The sequence below is a fragment of the Asterias rubens genome, chromosome 2 (genome assembly GCF_902459465.1).
Source record: "Asterias rubens chromosome 2, eAstRub1.3, whole genome shotgun sequence".
In the NCBI taxonomy this organism is placed as follows: Eukaryota; Metazoa; Echinodermata; class Asteroidea; order Forcipulatida; family Asteriidae; genus Asterias; species Asterias rubens.
In genome coordinates, this window is record NC_047063.1 from 18,535,925 (window position 1) to 18,555,232 (window position 19,308).

The 19,308-nt window shown below is 38.4% G+C and overlaps 2 protein-coding genes across 4 annotated transcripts in view; both read right to left on the bottom strand.

Annotated features, from left to right (window-relative positions):
- The window catches only part of LOC117303914 (6-phosphofructo-2-kinase/fructose-2,6-bisphosphatase 1-like), a 47,081-nt gene extending 42,956 nt beyond the window's left edge, over positions 1 to 4,125 (bottom strand). For all 3 annotated transcript variants that reach the window (XM_033788375.1, XM_033788391.1, XM_033788383.1), the window contains exon 1: positions 3,758 to 4,125. In XM_033788375.1, coding sequence (XP_033644266.1) covers positions 3,758 to 3,935 — 178 coding nt within the window. In that variant the 5' untranslated portion in view covers positions 3,936 to 4,125. The remainder of the gene's footprint in view (positions 1 to 3,757) is intronic.
- An 11,999-nt stretch (positions 4,126 to 16,124) lies between these two features.
- On the bottom strand, positions 16,125 to 18,861 carry LOC117305259 (carbohydrate sulfotransferase 11-like). The gene is made up of 2 exons (XM_033790093.1): positions 18,760 to 18,861; positions 16,125 to 17,135 (listed from the first exon to the last, which is right to left on the bottom strand). Exons 1-2 carry the CDS (start codon positions 18,859 to 18,861, stop codon positions 16,125 to 16,127), a joined length of 1,113 nt encoding a protein of 370 aa, XP_033645984.1.
- Positions 18,862 to 19,308: the final 447 nt, after the last annotated feature.

The following is a 19,308-nucleotide window of genomic DNA, read 5'->3' on the forward strand; positions in this document are numbered from 1 at the left end:
TTTCATCCACTGTTCATAATCCAATGCATGCACTCCACATAACATCACAGTATTTCACCACATTGTTGGGCGCGAACAACTTCGCTGCCGAAAGTCAGCAGTACTACCCTACAAACATGCTTCACAATTATGTTCGTGAATACAGTCTAGATACATTTAACTGTCTAATTGGATGCTGCCAGATGTAACATTTCAAAGGAAATTACATGCACGTACAAACATTATGCATACGCTGCATGCAGACGACTAAAAGCGCAAGCTGACAAATTACATCACCCTGGACCAATCAAAAGACAGTTGCACATTTATCCAATGGAATATGGAGGTAGAATGGAATCACTGTATCTAATAAAATAATTGTGTCCAATGAAATCATTGTATCCAATGAAATCATGTAATCATTAGACCTACTGTTAGACTAGTGTCTGTCTTTACTTGCGTGGATAAAGATAGGGGACCAGTAGTCAAGCAATCCACCAACCAACTCACTTGACACTCGAGGGCGCAAGCCATATAAATAGAACTCAGAGAACACTGAGCCTGGCTACCCTCTGTGTCGTCTGTGGATACGGCGTATCGCTACGGTTAATCAATACGACAAATCGATACGGCGAGATACGCGTGTATAGCAAAATGATCATCGCGCGTTACACGCATGTATGTCAAAATGAGCATCACGTGACAAGCGTGTATGGCAAAATGAGCATCACGTTACAAGCGTGTATGGCAAAATGGCAAGATGGCAGCGCACATGTTTTCATTGGTCAATGTGACGTCTACTGTTGGCAAAATAATTTGACATACGCGCAAACACAAAATGGCGTATGCGAGTCCATAAAAATGGTCTCACAACGAAACTGCACGCACAATGACCCACTCAGCGTTCTTCAGGTATCAATTATAGACCGTTTCGCAAATACTTGACGAGCGTTAGGCATGGAATTAGGTGCATTTTGGTCTAGCTGGGGATCAAATTTGATCCATAACAAGACCAGAATGCACCTCATTCAACAGTTAGCGCTTGCGCAATAGGTATTTCCGAAAAGGTCTACGTAGCATAATGTAGCAAATTGAACCAAGTCTAGATAAGATTGACTTTTTGGTAAGTTCAGTTCACAGGGCCAAATTTCAGACATTGTTTTTAGCCTACGAGATGTTGATAATTTGTTTTGCTGTTATTTTTAATACTTCATAAATTTATGGATTTTCGTTTTTTTTAGTGTATTTTGTAGAGTGCCACTGTGCTATGCAAATATTAATTAACACTCGTCCCCTTGCAAATATTGTGCCTTTTGATTGGTTTAGAGCGCATCACATGATGTCTAATTTATTTTACTAGAAACCGCGCTATACACGCAGCAAACAAGGTACTACACATGAAGCAACTGATGTACTATCCCATAGCAACCAATGTATCCCCCAGCAACAGCAGCTTCTAGGTACAATATGCGTTTTGGAAGTTATTGACTGTTTTTAATCGCGCTCTGGTTAAAAAACTATGACTCCCTTGTCAATCCTTTAGAGTTTGCCGTGTAAGCAAAGAACGGTGATCACAAGCGCAGCAATTGGCAGAAGCAAAGTCATGGAATTGGGTCCTGCGGGGCTGATTTCAAAAAGCAATCAAAATTATCGCAAGACTAAATTGTCAATATGATCATAGTGAGTTGTATTGTGACATCACACTATACTTTAGCAACTACGATTGTTGGTTTGCAGTTAAAATCAGTCGTTGTTCTTTGTTAAATCATCCCCAATCGACTAACAAACCCAATGGCCTTTGAATTGGATAGATGTTCACACATACTTCTGATGTGATGCTACAAACTATAAGCGTTAAAAGTGTTTTACACGTACACCACGTATTATGGCATTTAAGGTCAAAGGTACATCTGGCCGACCTTCATTTATAGTAAACTGCCAAGTTCTAAAGGCTGGTTGGTGTCACAAGCCTGGAAGTGCAAAGTGCAATATTCACATCTTCGGGCTAATGATTGACAGGCTCACCTTATTTTGGAAAGTCTTTAAACTTAGTCTAGTTGTTCAAGGTTCAAGGTTTACCTTTTTTTTTAAAAGAACCACATTTTTGACAAGTTTGTAAAGTAAAAGTGCTTTTTCCCTTTTACCATGCTCATGGTAAAAGGGAAACCGTGCAACTGTGATGCATATTTTGTTAAAACATGTTTCTAATATAAAAATAACAATAATACTTGGTTATGTAGCGCTTTATCACGCCCCAAGGGCGTATATTTATTTCATAAAAAATGCTTTCAAATGCATTTTATATTGCCCAATCCAAGGTAATGTGTCCCTTTATATTAAGTGCTAGGCCTGATTTCTTTTTTGAGTCATTACCAAAGTTTTTAGTGATTTGCCCCGGGAGACAAAAGTCCCATGACCAGGACTTGCACCTACTCCCTGGTGACTCAGCCACCAGAACTTGTCCTGGTTGTATTTGTTTCTACTGTGTCACTCTCAATCAAGTGATCAATCAAACTAGACCCAATTACATACTGTAGTGCTTAATGGATTTCTGCGTTTATGGACGCCCCGCAGGAGTATGCGCTTTGCCGGACGACTTAACTCAGAATCCAATGGTTATCAGAGCCTTGAAATTGGACCAGGCTGTCAATGCACAGAAATTGTAAATTTTATCAAAGTCATGGCACTTCTCACAACTGAACTGTATCCTGAGTAAACACTACTGTGCACTGGATCTTCCTAATCTGACATCATTGTCAGCAAAGCATAAACAAAAGAAAACAAAGAAATGTCAGTTTTAAACATGTGAGGAAATACCTCATAAATACCTCAGACAGTTTCGCTATTCCTCTTGGTGGAGAGAGCGTCACGTGGGTGTGTATAAACCTTTGTTTATGACCAGTTAAAAGTGTTGAAACATGGGCGTGACACGGGAGCTTGCACCTGTGCTTATAAGACAGTTTCTTCATTCCTATTGGTCGAGTCGAGAGCAACGGCCGGGACAGTTGAGCCACATCATGCGATACGCGCGATGCGCACAGCATTCCCTTATAGTTGTTTACCCGAGGGCGGCGGAGGGCCTTACCATTTCATAGCTGGAGGGGTTATTGAACAATTATAATTTTTGCATTTATTTTATTTTTGACCAAAAAGTGTTGATGTTTTTTTTACCGAAAAGGTATTTATGAATGGGAATCAAAGTGTGTTGAATCGGTTTTCAACTAGTGGTTTAAACCCGCCAAGGCCTGGTTCTTGATAATTTACCTCGACGTCAAGAACCAGGCCTCGTTGGGATTAAACCACTAGTTGAAAACCTCTTCACCACACATACATTGATTCCCTTATTTATACACAGAGCCTGAGCCGAGTCTACTGCCCATGTACATGTATGTGGACACGGAGGAGAATATATTCTTTTTAAGACTTTTATTTAGTTCTGGCTCTGCATCATTCAGCTGAGAACCCGGCCCTACGTACCAGCCTACTGCTGGCTGGCTGGCTGGAGAGTGTATTGAGTCCCCCTGCTCCGTCTCCCTGCTGCTCCAGTTAAAAACAAAAACAACCGGCATTCCTACTCGTCCTACATTCATTTTTAACAACATTAACAAGGGTCGGTTCATATACAGTGTCCTACTCTACAGCATATTCTGGGAGATCTGTAACCGCGCTGCTCTGCTCTTTCAATATTTACAATTCTTTGACAATAGTCATAGTGCATTTTCATTTCATGTTATCACTAACTGTCAAACTTGCGCTATGTGTCAAATGATATATTTACCTCCAAGCCTCGATATAACATTCCTGCCAGCGTGAGTCGACTCCGATCTTTGCCGATATAATTTCCATTTGTCGTACGATGCTGTCCCGGTAGAAGCCCGGCGGTATTTGGACAACTCGCGGCTATTTTGCTTCTGATCGTCTGAATCTTTCCTCTGCTTTCCTCCTCCACTGAACATTGTTGCCTCAAATGCAGGATTCTACCGCACGTAAAATGATCTCCAATGTTACCTGCAAATAGTGCTTCTAATGTTTCTGCACACAAACGCTGGGAATTAGATTTAAAGTTGTTGCAAAATGAAATGCAGAAATACTCATGTGTGTGCAGACACAACATAAACAGCAAACAAACATTGCATTATACATACACTATTTTTAGCCGGCCGACCGTTTCGATTCAATTCCAGGTTCAAGTTCATTGCGCACGTCGTTTCATGCTCTGCATGACATCGTGCGTATTTTCTGATCGCGTGTTTTATTGCATACTGCCTGCACATTGGACATTTTTTGTTAGGCTCCAACTGCAAAAAATAATAGCGTGGGGGTCATAATAATGTCTTCGGCAACGGTCCAATTTCATAAGCCTGTAAGCACAAAAACTTGTTAAAGGCAGTGGACACTATCGGTAATTGTCAAAGACTAGCCTTCACAGTTGGTGTATCCATGGAGGTAGGTGTATCTCAACATATACATAAAATAACAAACCTGTGAAAATTTGAGCTCAATCAGTCATCGAAGTTGCAAGATAATAATGAAAGAAAAACAACCCTTGTCACACGAAGTTGTGTGCGATTATAGTTGATTTCGAGACCTCAAGTTCTAAATCTGAGGTCTCGAAATCAAATTCGTGGAAAATTGCTTGTTTCTCGAAAACTATGGCACTTCAGAGGGAGCCGTTTCTAACAATGTTTTATATCGTCAACCTCTCCCCATTACTCGTCACCAAGAAAGGTTTTATGCCAATAATTATTTTGAGTAACTACCAATAGTGTCCACTGCCTTTAAGCAAATAAAAGTATTGCTTGTAACAATAGAAATAGAACCCACAGGCAGCTAGGTAAGCCAAAATTACATTAAATTTACGTTGGTTGACGGTGACTGTGGTTCAACTTAATTTTTTTTGCTGAGCAAAGAATTTTGTCAAACAGTTTTTTTTGCTAGAGCTTTATGAAATTTGGCCCTGAGAACTTCCAACTACGCCGTCCAGGGTCCGTCCAATTTCATGAAGCATGCATGGCTGCAATCATAACACTTTGCTCAGCACAGCAACTGGGCACAATTTCATAGAGCTGCTTAAACACAAAATTTTGCTTAAGCAAAAAAATCCTTGCCAAGTAAAATCAGATTACCGGAAGACTCCACTCAATGTATAAATGGCATGACTATTTTGACCAGTAACCATGTGTAAAATAAGCGAGCTATTTTCGGGCTTAAGCGAATTTTTTGCTTAAGCAGCTCTATGAAATTGACCCCAGGTTATAACCAGCCAAAGTTTCACATTGTTGCAACTGGTGCCCATTTTTTCTGTAGAGAAATTTGCTTAGCAGCATTTACTGCCAGTCAATGACATTTTGGTCCCAGCCATCCAGCGCGGTTTGTTTATCAATACAAAAGTAAAAAAATAATGGCCCATATCTGATTTTTCAAAAGGGATCGTTCATCATCACTCGAACAAGCTCTATGTTTACTAAAGGTCTAACAATAGAAATAGCTGAGTGGTATATTATGTTCTAGAGTCAGTGATGTCAGGTTTGGGGCAAAGTTGATTTTGATATTAACTTTTATAGATTTGATTTATGAAATTAATCTACCGACTGCTATATTAAAGGAAGTTAGGCATAACTATTATGTAGGCCTTTATAAGCTTACAATTAATTACAAGAGAAAAACAATTCGGTATCGAATGACAATGCTAGTTAAATTAGAAATCAAAAAGAGATTTTTATGTCGGTGACTTGAGATTCACTCAGTCCATCGATCAGCAGCATACATTTTGCGCATTGTCTGTGTAACATGGAGAAGTTTCATCTGGCAAAGTTCGTTAAGGCGGAGGGGAACTTTGATTATTTTCCAATGGTTTTTAATAACACCCCCCCCCCCCCTCCAACACACCCACGCACACAGATAAAATGCAAAGTTCACATTCCATTCTTACAAATTTACAAAATCATATTTACTCTTACCTAATGATAATGACCTGAAATTACAATCATGGCGACTTGGTGACCGCGCGGCCTCTCAGCTGTTAAATTTCTGAGGGACTCCAAGCTCAAACTAGTTGTGATGGACTAGTTTTCAAATTGCCTTGATGCAGTCCTCCACCCATGAAAGTGAAGAAAAAGATCAATAAAGTCCCTAATCTCACGTAAAATTGTAAAAATACAAACATTTTATATTCTTTCAGAGCGAATTTTGAACAATGTCTTTTGAACAGCAACTTGGTTTGCAAAATATTTTGCAATTAAAGAGCGATTTTCTTTTTTGCGCCAGTCAAAAGAAGGTCAAACTCAATGCTCTTTTGATTGAATATCATAAACTAATGTTCTCACAGTGTGCATCTATTGTGATTTATTTTGAAATGTTACGTCAACTATTTTTGTTGTTGACAGATTTCACTCAATGGTATAGGCCTACCCGCATTTTTTCCACCTTCATAAGGAATACGTCTATTTTTTTATACATTTTGTAAAGGGACGGTACACGTTTGGTAATTACTCAAAACAAATACTAACTTAAAAACTGACTTGGTACGAGCATTGGAGAGCTGTTACAACATAGTATACAACATTGTGGGAAACAACTCCCTCTGAAGTAACGTAGTTGTTGAGAAGAGGTAATTTCTCACTAAAACAACAAAAGACTTCTAGCTGGAAGTCTTTCCTGAAAGCACACAAATTTGTCAACAAGGGTGTTTTTTCTTTCATCATTTTCTCGCAAGTTCGATGACCGAATGAGGCCAAATTTTCACAGCCAGGCTTGTTATTTTATGGTTATGATGGGATACACCAAATGAGAAGACTGTCTTTGACAATTACCAAACGTGTACCTTCCCTATTTCACTCAAAGGTATATAGGCCTACCCGCATTTTCCCACTTTCATAAGAACTACGTCTCTATTTTTTTTTTATTTTTTTTTTTACAAATTCACTCAAGGGCAGTGAGGTCTACCCAGTACTCGCATTCTCTAATTTTCATAAGGACTTTTATCGATTGAAAAATGAATGAATTACAAGAATGCGTGGTTCAATCAAGTTGTGAATAATTATTATCATCCACAAACAATGTCAACAACGTGACTACAGATACAGAGGCCTAGATTAAGAAACCCCTTTCGGTTCGGTGTTCGGCTTCTTCGAAAACTTTCTTCCATAGGCAATAAGTAGTTGCCATCTGCTAGGCTTGCTCTACTTTTTCAAAAGAGGGCAGTGTATAGTGTTGACTGTTAACAGAAACCACACCGTTCGGGACATTGAACGCCCGTGAACAAATCCAAATCAACAAACCCTTTACAGACAAACACATTCCCACCCTAAGTCCGGGCCGAACATAGCTCAAAGGGAAGTTACGACATTGACCATGCATCCATGGCCTCCATTAAGCTGCATTTAGTCTGATTCGCCAAAAGAATTTTTTTTATATATACGAAACTGCAAGTTAATTTTTACTCCATCTCTTTATCATCTTAACTTAGGAAAGTTTATGTATAAATATATGAATAATCTTTAACCTGCTTGTTTCAACTCCAGTTTTACACTAACCTCAAACATCCACTCCTATTATACCCGGAGCGCTGCTAGGAAAAATCTGTATGTTAACTATATCGTAGAACCTCGTTGTCTAAAAATGGTGTTGTCCAGCGTGGCACTTTATTTTGGAATAGTCTGGATGACTCTTTTAAATCATTGCGTACTCTCTCAACTTAAAACTCGTTTTCTTAATGAATACTAAGATTCTGATGTTATTTTTGTATGTAGAAATTGTAACGGCTTTATTTTCTGTCTTACACCTGTCAATTTTGTCCTGTTAGTTTTGTCCTGTATTTTTAATGTCTGTCTGTTTTTTGGGTTTGTCTGTTCATAGGCTGGGGAACAAAAGCTGTGCTTCTCCCCGGACCTAGATGTTGCCTTTTGTTTATTGTTTCATCTTTTAATATATTTTATATTTACTTTTATTTTGTCCATATTACTCTGTATTATACACTATTTGAAACATTGAATAAACGTTTATATCTATTTATCTATTTTAACTATTCTTGTGCTGCTGCATTTTGTTGTTTAGTCCTTCAATTTTACTGTTTCGTCCTCGCATGGTGTGTTGACTGTACCCCATTCTGTTTTCCCTCAGAGGACCAAGATGTAATCAGGGTTGTTTGTGCTACCCTCAGCAATAATTTTGTACGTTATTGTAAGTTTTTTTTTCATTCTTAAAGGCAGTGGACACTCTTGGTAATTACTCAAAATCATTATTAGCATAAAACCTTACTTGCGTCAATGGGGAGAGGTTGGTCGTATAAAATATTGTGAGAAACGGCTCCCTCTGAAGTGACGTAGTTTTTGAGAAAAAAGTAAATTTTAAACGAATTTGATTTCGAGACCTCAGATTTAGAGGTGTCGAAATCAAGCTGCACACAACTTCGTGTGACAAGGGTTGTTTTTCTTTCATTATTATCTCGCAACTTAGATGACCGATTGAGCTCAAATTTTCACAGGTGTTATTTTATGTTGAGATACAGCAAGTGAGAATGTCTTTGACAATACCAAAAGTGCCATGTGTGTTTAATATGCCTACCTTGACTATAGGCCTACCCCATTTGTAGGGAAGTTTTCTTTAGAAACGAAAAATCGAAAACAAATTAAATCAAATTAATTCCCGATATGTAAAAATAAAAAAAAATTACGACACCACGATGGCTATTCCCAGATCCAAAGTTCAGTTTTGCACGGTAAGCCCTTACCTAATTAAAATTCATTATTTTGATTAGTTAATTTACACAGTTTTACGAGGTAGGCCCTTACCTAATTTAAACGTTCATATATATGTTGATTATTTAATTTACAAGTCAATTGAACCTTAATTTAATTGAACTAGCTAATTTACAGACCAAGACACGTTTTTGGCTTTGTTGGGGTGAACTTGCATACAAAAAAACAACTACGGTACAAAAGCTAAAGGACCATTGCTTTTGTCATAGTGAGGTTTGATGTCACTTTTTGTATCTGCATGCATTTCTGCTAGTTGGGTATCTTCCAATACAGCAGCGGGTGTATTAACATCACAGTAAGTACCGTATAACATACAGCTCAATCAAAAAATAATGATCTTTCCTTTGTCAAAGAGACTCAGTCTATGTTCACTTTTTATATCGGTTGCATTTCTGCAAGTTTGGGCCTCCTTTCAACTGAGGGTCTCAACATCCATACAGAACCGTACATTATTTACAGCTCAAGCAAAACAAGATGATAATTGCTTTTTTTCATAGAGACTCAGTCTGGGCTCACTTTTTATATCGGTTGCATTTCTGCAAGTTGGGTATCCTCCAATATAGCCCCACAACATCACAGAGTACTCCATACAAATATCGAACATACAGCGTAAAGCAAATTGATCACTGCTTTTGTCATGTTTGAAGTTCCTGTTTGTATAATCTGTTGCATTTCTGCAAGTTGGGTCTCTTCCAACAGCAGAGGGTCTTAACATCACAGTAAAAATACCGTACCTTACTTTTTTTAAGTAATTACCAATAGTGTCCACTGTCTTTAAAGGCCAACGGCTATGATCATTGCTCTTTCCCTATAGGGAAACAGTCTATGTTCGCTTTTTATATTTACTACATTTCTCCAAGTTAGGCCTCCTTCAATTTGACATCACACCGTACATAATTATACAGCTCAAGCAAAATGGTCATTGTATTTCAGTCTATGTTCATGTTTCATATCTGTTACATTTCTGCAAATAAGATCTCTTCCAATATAGTAGAGGGTCTCTCGGCATCAAATTAATACAGCTCACGCAAAATGGTCATTGCTTTTATGTCAGTCAATATTTTCACTTTTTATATGTGTTACATTTCTGCAAGTAGGTTCTCCTCCAATGATATAGCAGAGTGTCTCTCGACAAGCAAAATGGTCTACAAGTTAGATTCCCAACAGCTGTGATGGATTACTTCCAATATACTGCGATATCGCCCCTGAATTACAAGATACGATGTCATGCTGTGGAGCTACGTTTATTAAATTCTTACAGTGATTCTTTAATGAAAAGAAAAAAATACTTTGTTTTGTTTGGGTTTGTGTTATTTTGTAATCTGGACGACGTAGAACCTATATCCCTGCGGGGCATTCGATTTCACATCTGACCACAATATTAAAACAAAATGTGTTTTTGTTGGTATGGTTGATTAGCCCACTGTTATAATTATTATAAAAGAATATTCCTATTTATATTTTATTAAATATTAATATTAATAAATATGCCATTACGGCAAATGACTAAAAAAAGCACATGTAATGTGTGCCAAGCATTCGATTTCATAACTTCATTTTTTTAGTGCAGTCCCCTGAAAGAAAAATCATCGTGAAGATGCGAGCATTAAAAAATAACCATTTACCAATCACAAGTATTCGTTGTTTTTATGGAGAATGTAGTCATCATTGAAGACATGTTCAAATGGTGGTTTCAAGATGTGTTTATTTTTAATTCAGAAAATGCATTAAACTTGTTCCGTCAGAAAAAAAGGATAGGTGCATATATTAAAAGTGGCATGAGTTCAAATCTTTGCGGTCAGTTTGAATATTTTACTTCTCATCTTTCAGATGGATGGAGCGAAGGGGGGGGGGGAGGTAACTAATTTGTTTATCTGCAGTGATATGGAACTGAAGAAGTTAAATATTTCCTCTGCCACTGGGTCTCAGCTTACCTCGGAACATTCCGCGCGGGTAGACATGAAAAGGAACCGCGGGAAAATTAGTTCAAAAACTCCCCCAAAACAAGGAATATAATCCTCTTGAGGCACAGTTCACAGACCTTTCGGTTTTCTCCTTGTTGAATATCATTTATCGGGGTACGTGACCTTGGAGACGCATGGGTATACTGACAGCAGCTGCGGGCGAGATGTCACGGGGTAGCGGCAGGGGGTTGGATTAGGGGTCTATGTCCCCTTGCTTAGTCCACAGTTGGGACAAGAAGACTGAGGCCCGTTAAATGATGTTGCTTAGTTTCTGTCACGAACGTTTGGTACAATGTGCATTTTTGTGTTATTACAGATTCAATTTGAAAACGTCATAATTTTCCTCAAGGTCATGCATGATGAATGTCACTTTAAATGAAAATCAACAAAACGACCTTTTCTTAACTCCACATTGTAATAACTAAGAATGAAGAAATCGGTAAATGTGTCTGCGCATGTTTTAAACACGACATTGGGGAAACCGGAACTCATTATTGCATGTTTGGCAGGGAGGCAATGGGCCCTTTTTGAAACACGGATTTTGGCTTGGCTCGGTTAAATCCATTCGGGTTGGGTAAGTTATCTGGGAAGAAAACTTTCTGGGCTGTTCGCATTGGACTTAAAATTAAGTCCAATGCGAACAGGGCTCAAGGTTCCCGTTCATACTTGCTGTGAATGCGAATGTGATAAACAAATTTGAAGTTAGCAAAATTAGCAGCAAATAATTTGCATCAGTTGATTAGTATTCAGGGCAACCCCTGCGGAACATTCGCTGCGAAAACAGTCCCGTATACGAGTGACGTCAACATTCGTGTCACATGAACAGGACTTCAGGCGCCAACATTTATTTTGAAAACGTGTGCTTTCGGTTGGCACTTCAAACAGTCGCGCGGAGCCTAAAGCCGAAACCAAAGCCGTGATTTCGAAAAGAGGTTAGATCCTTGCTCTTCTGTGTATCCTCGTTCACCCCGAATAAAATAATTATACCAACGTACTAACGTCATCATAGTAAAGTATGGTGCAAACACGTCATCCCGATTTTGACTTTCAAGGCAGCAACTTTTTTTCTGTAGTATAGAACCATTCTCAAAAGACTTTCGAATTAGAAGAACAAAATTTCCCCGGTGAAAAGTACTACTACGACTGTGGCAATTTTGATTTACAAAAAAAACACACTTGCATCCCGGTGTGGCGGTTTCAACTTTCCGCTGTGTTCAGTTTTCCGAATGACCAAATACGGTAGCATTACGTCATGCGATGCCTGCGCACAGCAAGCGAAAGTAGTCCATTTTTAGTGCCGTATTGAGTTATCCATTACCCTCCGGTAGCTGTCATGGCGGCGTCCACGAGTCGAGTACAACTAGCGGCAAACGCGTGGATCGTATGAGTTGTTTTTTATGCAAGCGGAGTGTGACCTGCCTAAAGTTGTACCAATGAATACATGTAAAGATGGGACAAGAGATTATGTGACTACACAGAAAAGAATCGTAATATAAACAATTTGGGGGTCACTGCTGAGAGAACTACAGTACTCGCCAGGGTACTCGCGGCGGTATCTGACAGGTCACCCGGAAAACTGAACACGCCGGAAAGCTAAAACCGTTCGAACAGCGTTTTGATATGTCCGACTACATCACCCGGAAAACTGAACACGGCGGAAGACTGAAACCGCCACACCGGCCTACCCTTACTGTGTTCTATAGACCTTATGCATTGACGTCATCCAGCGGCCATCTTAGTGGGAAAACGGTGACGAACAATCGAAACGCACAGATTTGTACGCGCGGCGCACAGGATTGGCCAATGAACAACCTCCTTTTGACCTCTAAGTGAGGGCGCCCTACTGAAATGACGTCATGTGCATAAGGCACAGACATAAAGAACCTACGGTCTATTAAGCTGTTGTTATATGTTTCACAAAATACAGGGATGTCGGTCAGTGAACTTGTTTATAGAAGATAGGACCTACCTATATGTTTTCAAGAGTTATCAAACATTGTTGATGAAAACAATCTAGGAGAATGTTACTGTTGAAAAACATAATTATTAGCATTAAACCTTAATTGGTAACGAGTAATGGGGAGAGGTTGATAGTATAAAACATTGTGAGGAACGGCTCCCTCTGAATTAACGTAGTTTTTGTGAAAGAAGTAATTTTCCACGAATTTGATTTCGAGACATCAGAATTAGATTTGGAGGTCTCGAAATCAAGCACACACCTTCGAGTGAAAATGATGTTTTTGTTTTCTTTCATTATCATATCTTGCAACTTCGACGACCAATTGAGCTCAAATTTTCACAGTTTTTTTGTTTATGCATATTAATTTGTTTTATGTTGAGATACACCAAGTGAGAAGACTGGTCTTTGACATGAACAACAAATAAAATTATTTATACTACTAAACTTGTTCTGGGTTGAATGCTGATTGTCGCTTGGGGAAGTTTTCCGATCGTAGCATAGGTCAGAACTCAGAATTCAGAATTGCATAAAGTCACCATCTTTTCTGTATACATTACCGAAGACAAATGATTGTGTAATGACAACTAAATAAACTATAACAAACTGAACAAATACATTTAAATTGTAATATGTATTGTATACATTACATATTTTCTATAGTCCATCAGTTGGCAATTATTTCACATTAATTATAACATAAATAGCTTAATCATAATTTGTAAGGTAAATATTACAGGAATGAAAACAGTTACTGAACGCTCACTGTTTAACAATACAGGTCCCTAAAAGATGTGTTTCTGCCGTCACCATCAACATTACACTAATTTGGAGACCCATACTTAAAGCCATTGGACACTTTCGGTAAACAGTGTTGTCCAAGTCCCACACTTCGTGTATCACAACTTATATATAAAACAACAAACCTGTGAAAATTTAGGCTCAATCGGTCATCGGAGTCAGGAGAAAATAACGGGAAAACCCACTCTTGTTTCCGCGCGTTTCGCCGTGTCATGACATGTGTTTAAAATAAATCCATAATTCTCGCTAACGAGAATTTATATTGTTTTACCGTTTTCTCAAAAAGTAAAGCATTTCATGGACTAATATTTCAAGAGAAGTCTTTCACCATTACCTTCTGTAAACCCTGTAAATTATTTGTAAATCTGTGAACTTTTTTTGTTTCTGTACCGAAAGGGTCCAATGGCTTTAACTTATTTCGATTGCCATATAATAACCGAAACTTTCAACAAAATCCATGACAAAACATTATTTTGTTTCCCCACTGAAACACTTATAGTTGTTTTCACAGGTGTCATTTTGAAAACTATAACAGACGATGAAAAAAACACCACTAATAATTTTAGAATTTCTTCATTGACGTCAATTACACAATGTTTTACATCTTAAAGTCCAATTCAATGCGATATTTTGTAGAGTAACAAGACGTTAAATAAAAATTATTTGTTGATGTCAGAGTACGTACCAGGGGTCGATTTTACTAACGCGTTTTGGTCATCGCAAACGCCGAAATCGATCGCTAAATCTAAAATCCATCGCAACTTAGCGATGGATTTTTAGCCGACGATTTCACTAAAACTTAACGATGAATATACTCGTCGCAAAGTTTTATTTAGCGATGACAATCTTGCGATGACATGTTAGTGTTCGCAAAGTTAAAGGTCATCGCAAACTTTAATACATTGCGCCATTACGTGCTTATAGTTGTAGCGGTGTACATTTTGACGTATAAATTGCCCGTGATTTAGAGCAAAATGAGTGGCGCTACATTATTTTAGTCTTGTGGTCTTTTACCTGGTAGACTCAGATTGCCGATGACAACTATCAGCGACGCAACTGCAGCAAAGAGCCCCTTAATATCGGTAAAAAGGAGATACTATATGGGTTCGATTATTAATTTTTAACCATCATTTTTAGAAAAAATAATGTGTAATGTATTGGCAAATTGACAGTGTGAAGCTTAGTATTATTTCTTCCTCCATGGTATTATTATACAGATTATGTCAGAATTTTCATCAATCCCACCGTTACAACAGATTTACGAAAACTGTTAAAATCTAAAATTATAATAGAGGCCATAGGCCTATAAATGCTTTAACCCTTTGTAAATGAATGCCTAAACATCGTCCACAAACGGTGTGCACCAACATGACAACGATTTACATATAAACTGCACAATGCCATTTCATTTCGAGCGACGACCGACGATTTGTTGCGGGATGTCAAAGGTCACTACTTTTAGCCTCGTACAAAAACTTTATTTCCCTTTTAACGTCATCGCAATTGCGATGACTTTAGTGAAACGCAGAATTAGCGACATCGCAATTGCGATGGATTTGAGGTTTATCGCAAGTGTGTTAGCGATGTTTGCAAACAAAGACGTTAGTGAAATCGGCCCCAGAGCTTGGGTCTGGTGAACTAGCTACATACCTTTCTTTTGTTGATAAACAAACCGCCTTGGTTGGCATGGTCGGCCGAATGTTAGTAAAACACTTAATCGTAAAAACATATGTTTTAAGTAAAAAAAACTTTTAGCTTACCAGGAAAAAATGAAACAACCTTGCTCCGAGTTCATTGTATTACAATTGTGGTAATATGATCCAAAACAACAAAATGTCATGCGGCATGGGTTATTTTTTTAAAGACGCATCAAATCAGACAATAAAATTGTTTTCCCATGCTTGAATGTCATTGCCTCCGAAATGCATGTTAAAGGGACACAGTCTCTAAAAATGTTGCTGTTTCTACTTATCCTTTTCAAGAGATTTCATTCACTAAAACACCCGCAATGTGTTGTACTGAGTGATGATGAGTAATTTAAAACTCACTAAGTGCGTCTCAGCGGATGCGGTCCGCCATTTTGTGGAGTAACTTGAAGGCTGTAGTTACTCAAATAAAAGCGGACCGTGTCGTGTCATCAAATTACACAAAAACACACTCTCAAGGGAAGTTCATGAATCAATAAGTTCGGTACTTTTAAAATACCTTACAAACAATACTGAGTTTATGACAAAGGCTTTCTACAGCCCAAAAGCACACAAACAATGAGTGTCTTTAATGGTAGCTCTTTAAAATGCACACAAAACACATTTTTATATATTTTTTACAATGTGGAGAATTATGTTAAACAGTCTAGTTTGGAACCGTCGAAATCACCGCATACGAAATTACCTTAAAATGTATGAAACTTTGATATTGCTAATAAATAGAGGCTGGGCTTTACCCAAGTTAGTGTTTCTGTAACAACTGAAAAACAAACAAAACAAAATATGAATACATATGCCTAATTATAGAAGCAATATTTAAAAACCCAAACAAACCATATATTGATATAATGTGATAAAACCCACACCTCTGACCAGGTTTAAACGAAATCCTGTTTTAATTTGTGTGCTGGTACCCGGCACATCATTTTTCTTAAGCTGCGAACCATGGACATGTCAGTCACGTGTCCTCACTATCGGCCACTGTAGCTTCTAACCATTTTATGAACTGCTCCAATGAGTAGCCAAACAGTTTATAATCTAACTCATAAAGTCTTGCTAATTTCAACAAATCTTCATACTTCAATTTTAAAAACTCCCTTTTGGCTAACTTTGGTGTTCTTGAGGAGCGTATGGGAGGAAACATTACAGTGTTGTTGTTGGAACGGCCTGATGGAGAAATGACCCCAAGAATGGCTTCAGCGTCGGGGCCCAAAGTCTCATAATGCCCGATGAGATCGTAGCGGACACGACAAGGGCGACACCGGGGGAGGTACGACTGCCAGTGCATATCTTGCTGCAACGGTGAAGGGACTGGCCCGGTGATGTAACCAACAAAGTCAGCGAAGCTGATACTACTTCTAGCTTCTCCACGTTGTCCTTGAGAAGAAAATGAGGTATTTTGTCGGGAGAGTCGGGAACGTTTAATTTGGGGACCCCAGATGGTTTGGTAGGCGTGGCGCTGTGGACCGTCTACGAACTTCTCACGCCATCCGGAGAACGCTCTCAACATGGGCTCCCGGACAAACATGAACTTGGTGTAGTGACGCAGGCGGTATTCTCTGTCCTGTTTCGAGTACGTGCCGAGGCGACGAAGCCGGTCCCCTGCCTTCAATCCTCCGGTTGGTGGACCAGCCAAGGCCATGGTGTCTAAGACTTTACGCCAGGCCATAGACGACACCTTACGGACCTCACAGAAGATGTACTTGTTGCGGTCGTCAACAAGGAGGTGACTCGGAGCTTGCCCCGCCGCGAACGGACGCCTCATTTGGTCGCAGGTTTCTTCAAGGACTTGATTCCTGAGTAACATGCTTTTCCATACCTTGTAGCTATTTCCACTAAGATTGCCAGATGGGTTGTTGCCCATAGAGAGATAACTTTCTTCTTCTAAGATGTGACGATCTTCAGACAGAGATGTGAAATTGCGCAGTGGTTTAACATTTGCTGAATCATGGGCATTTTCTGATGCAATCTATAAAAATAAAAAATAAAATAAAAAAATGTCTCAGCATACAGTTATAATTCGACGAACAGTAATCCTGTAGGGACTATTTTGTGTGAATGTCACACCATGGATGTAGATTATAAATATATATATTTCCATGTAATCACATGGTCCCAAACATACTTTACAGAATGATCGATAACTATAACAATGTTGTCATGGCCTTCTTTCAAGTTGCAAACCGCGATATGAACTTTGTTTCCAACACACATTATGACGCAATGATAGTACCAAATACCATTCCAAAAGCTGACTTTGCAAAAGAATATTGTAAATTAATAAGCATTTCAGTACCGACTAACTCCCAGTCAAATTAAAATTTAGAAAAGAGAAACTTACTTGGCTGGTACATAAAGTCAAATATTATCTAGAGATTTGCTGACCAAAGTCGATCTTAGAGGTCAGCTGAACTTTGCGTGGTGTAGTTTTAGTTTAACTGTGGGATCATAACCTAGGAGCACTGTTCCGCTATTTGCAAGTATTAGGCCTAATGATTAATTTCACTTTAACGAGAGGGTTCGTTCTATCTTTGCAGTGAGAAATGAGACACCAATTCATTAATACTCTAAGAGTAGATAAATAGTAGAAAATACTAGGAAAGAAATATGACAATAAAACGGCAAAAGTTTGACACGTATATAGGCCTACACAACATTGACTTGAAACGTTCAAGTGAAAAACATTCTTAATTTAAATCACAATTAATCGCAATATGACGAAAGGTCCGCACCCGAATTTGCTCCAGAGTTTCATGGTAAAACAACCTTTTTTAAATTATTTTTATTATTATTATTGGTTTATTATAAAAAATTAACTGCTTGTCGCAGTCCAGAGACTGAATTAAAATACAGATTTACATTTTTATATAAACATTTTAAAAAGCACAGGTGAAAATTTATACACAAGAAAAATTGAAAATTTAAAGCGAAAGTCAAAAGAGACGTTATTAGAACTAAAATTAGATAAAACAAAAACAATAAATATTTAACAAGCACACTTAACCAACAAACCCAACTACAACCAAAAAACCACAACAAACAAACATCCAAACGAGCATCCAAACAAACAATGTATTTGATGTATAGATGCTCGCCTCAATAACGTACTTTCTGGATATTCGCTGAATTATTGTGGTAAATTGAAATTGCCCAATATTTTGTAGCCACTGAATACGTAGGCTGAACCGCAGGCTTTTCCACCAGTGACATGTTGAGAGCAAAATGACATCACAAGCATGCCTTTTATGTTTAGGTCAACAAAGGGTGAGGAAAACCAATTACGAACTCTTTGCCAATTAATATTAACTTTTAATCCATAATATTCTAGCTAAGTGGAAGTGACCCTATAGTCCATATCGATATCAATGACGTCATGTTACGTCACCATCTGCGTAATTATAACAATAATAGCGAGTTTAGCTGCACGTTACGCGAGCAAAAAGTGAACGTGAACGTGGACGTCGCCACTTTAGGCCGGCTTATTGCACGCTAACGTAATAACGTCTGCGCGCACATTCGTACCCCTGACGTGAAAAATGATAACTTCACATTTATGCTTAAATTGTTAAATTTTAACGACACATTTTTCCAACGTTCACGTTCACGTTCACGTTCACGCGGAACCTGACGAGATTCACTGGGGGTACACAGAATTGACCACATTCCGGGTCCCAAGGCGGAGGGCCTTGATCCATTTAGGGTCATAGGCTGACCCGGAGAGTGGTTTTAACAAATGGATTTTTTTTCTTAACTCGGATTCTATATATAGGCACTGTGACGCATTTCTGGGTCATGTTTGACACATATATTGAGGTTTGTTTGTTTGTTTGTTTGTTTGTTTGTTTGTTTGTTTGTTTGTTTAGATGATCTTCCTATCAAAGGAACTCATAACTCATTCATAATAGCCATTTTGAAATCAGCGGTTAGCTTCGGGGATTTGAACCCACAACCTTGTGATTGATTGCAAGTCTTCCAGTCTTACCACACATTATATTGAGGTAAATACTGTGACCAGACAAGGGTCAGGCCCCACACGAACAACTGGATCTGGTTCAATTCAGGCCCAGACGTTTTCAGAGTGCAGTAGATCATAGATTAAACGTGGCAAATTGAAATATTTATTTTATCAAACAAGCGGGTAT

Coding starts and splice junctions, on each gene's coding strand:
- LOC117305259 (XM_033790093.1), bottom strand. CDS start 18,861: ATGGATCAAGGCCCTCCGCCTTGGGACCCGGAATGTGGTCAATTCTGT. Junction 17,136..18,759: donor ACGTGAACGTGAACGTGAAC/GTTGGAAAAATG, acceptor TTATTTTTATAG/ATTGCATCAGAAAATGCCCA.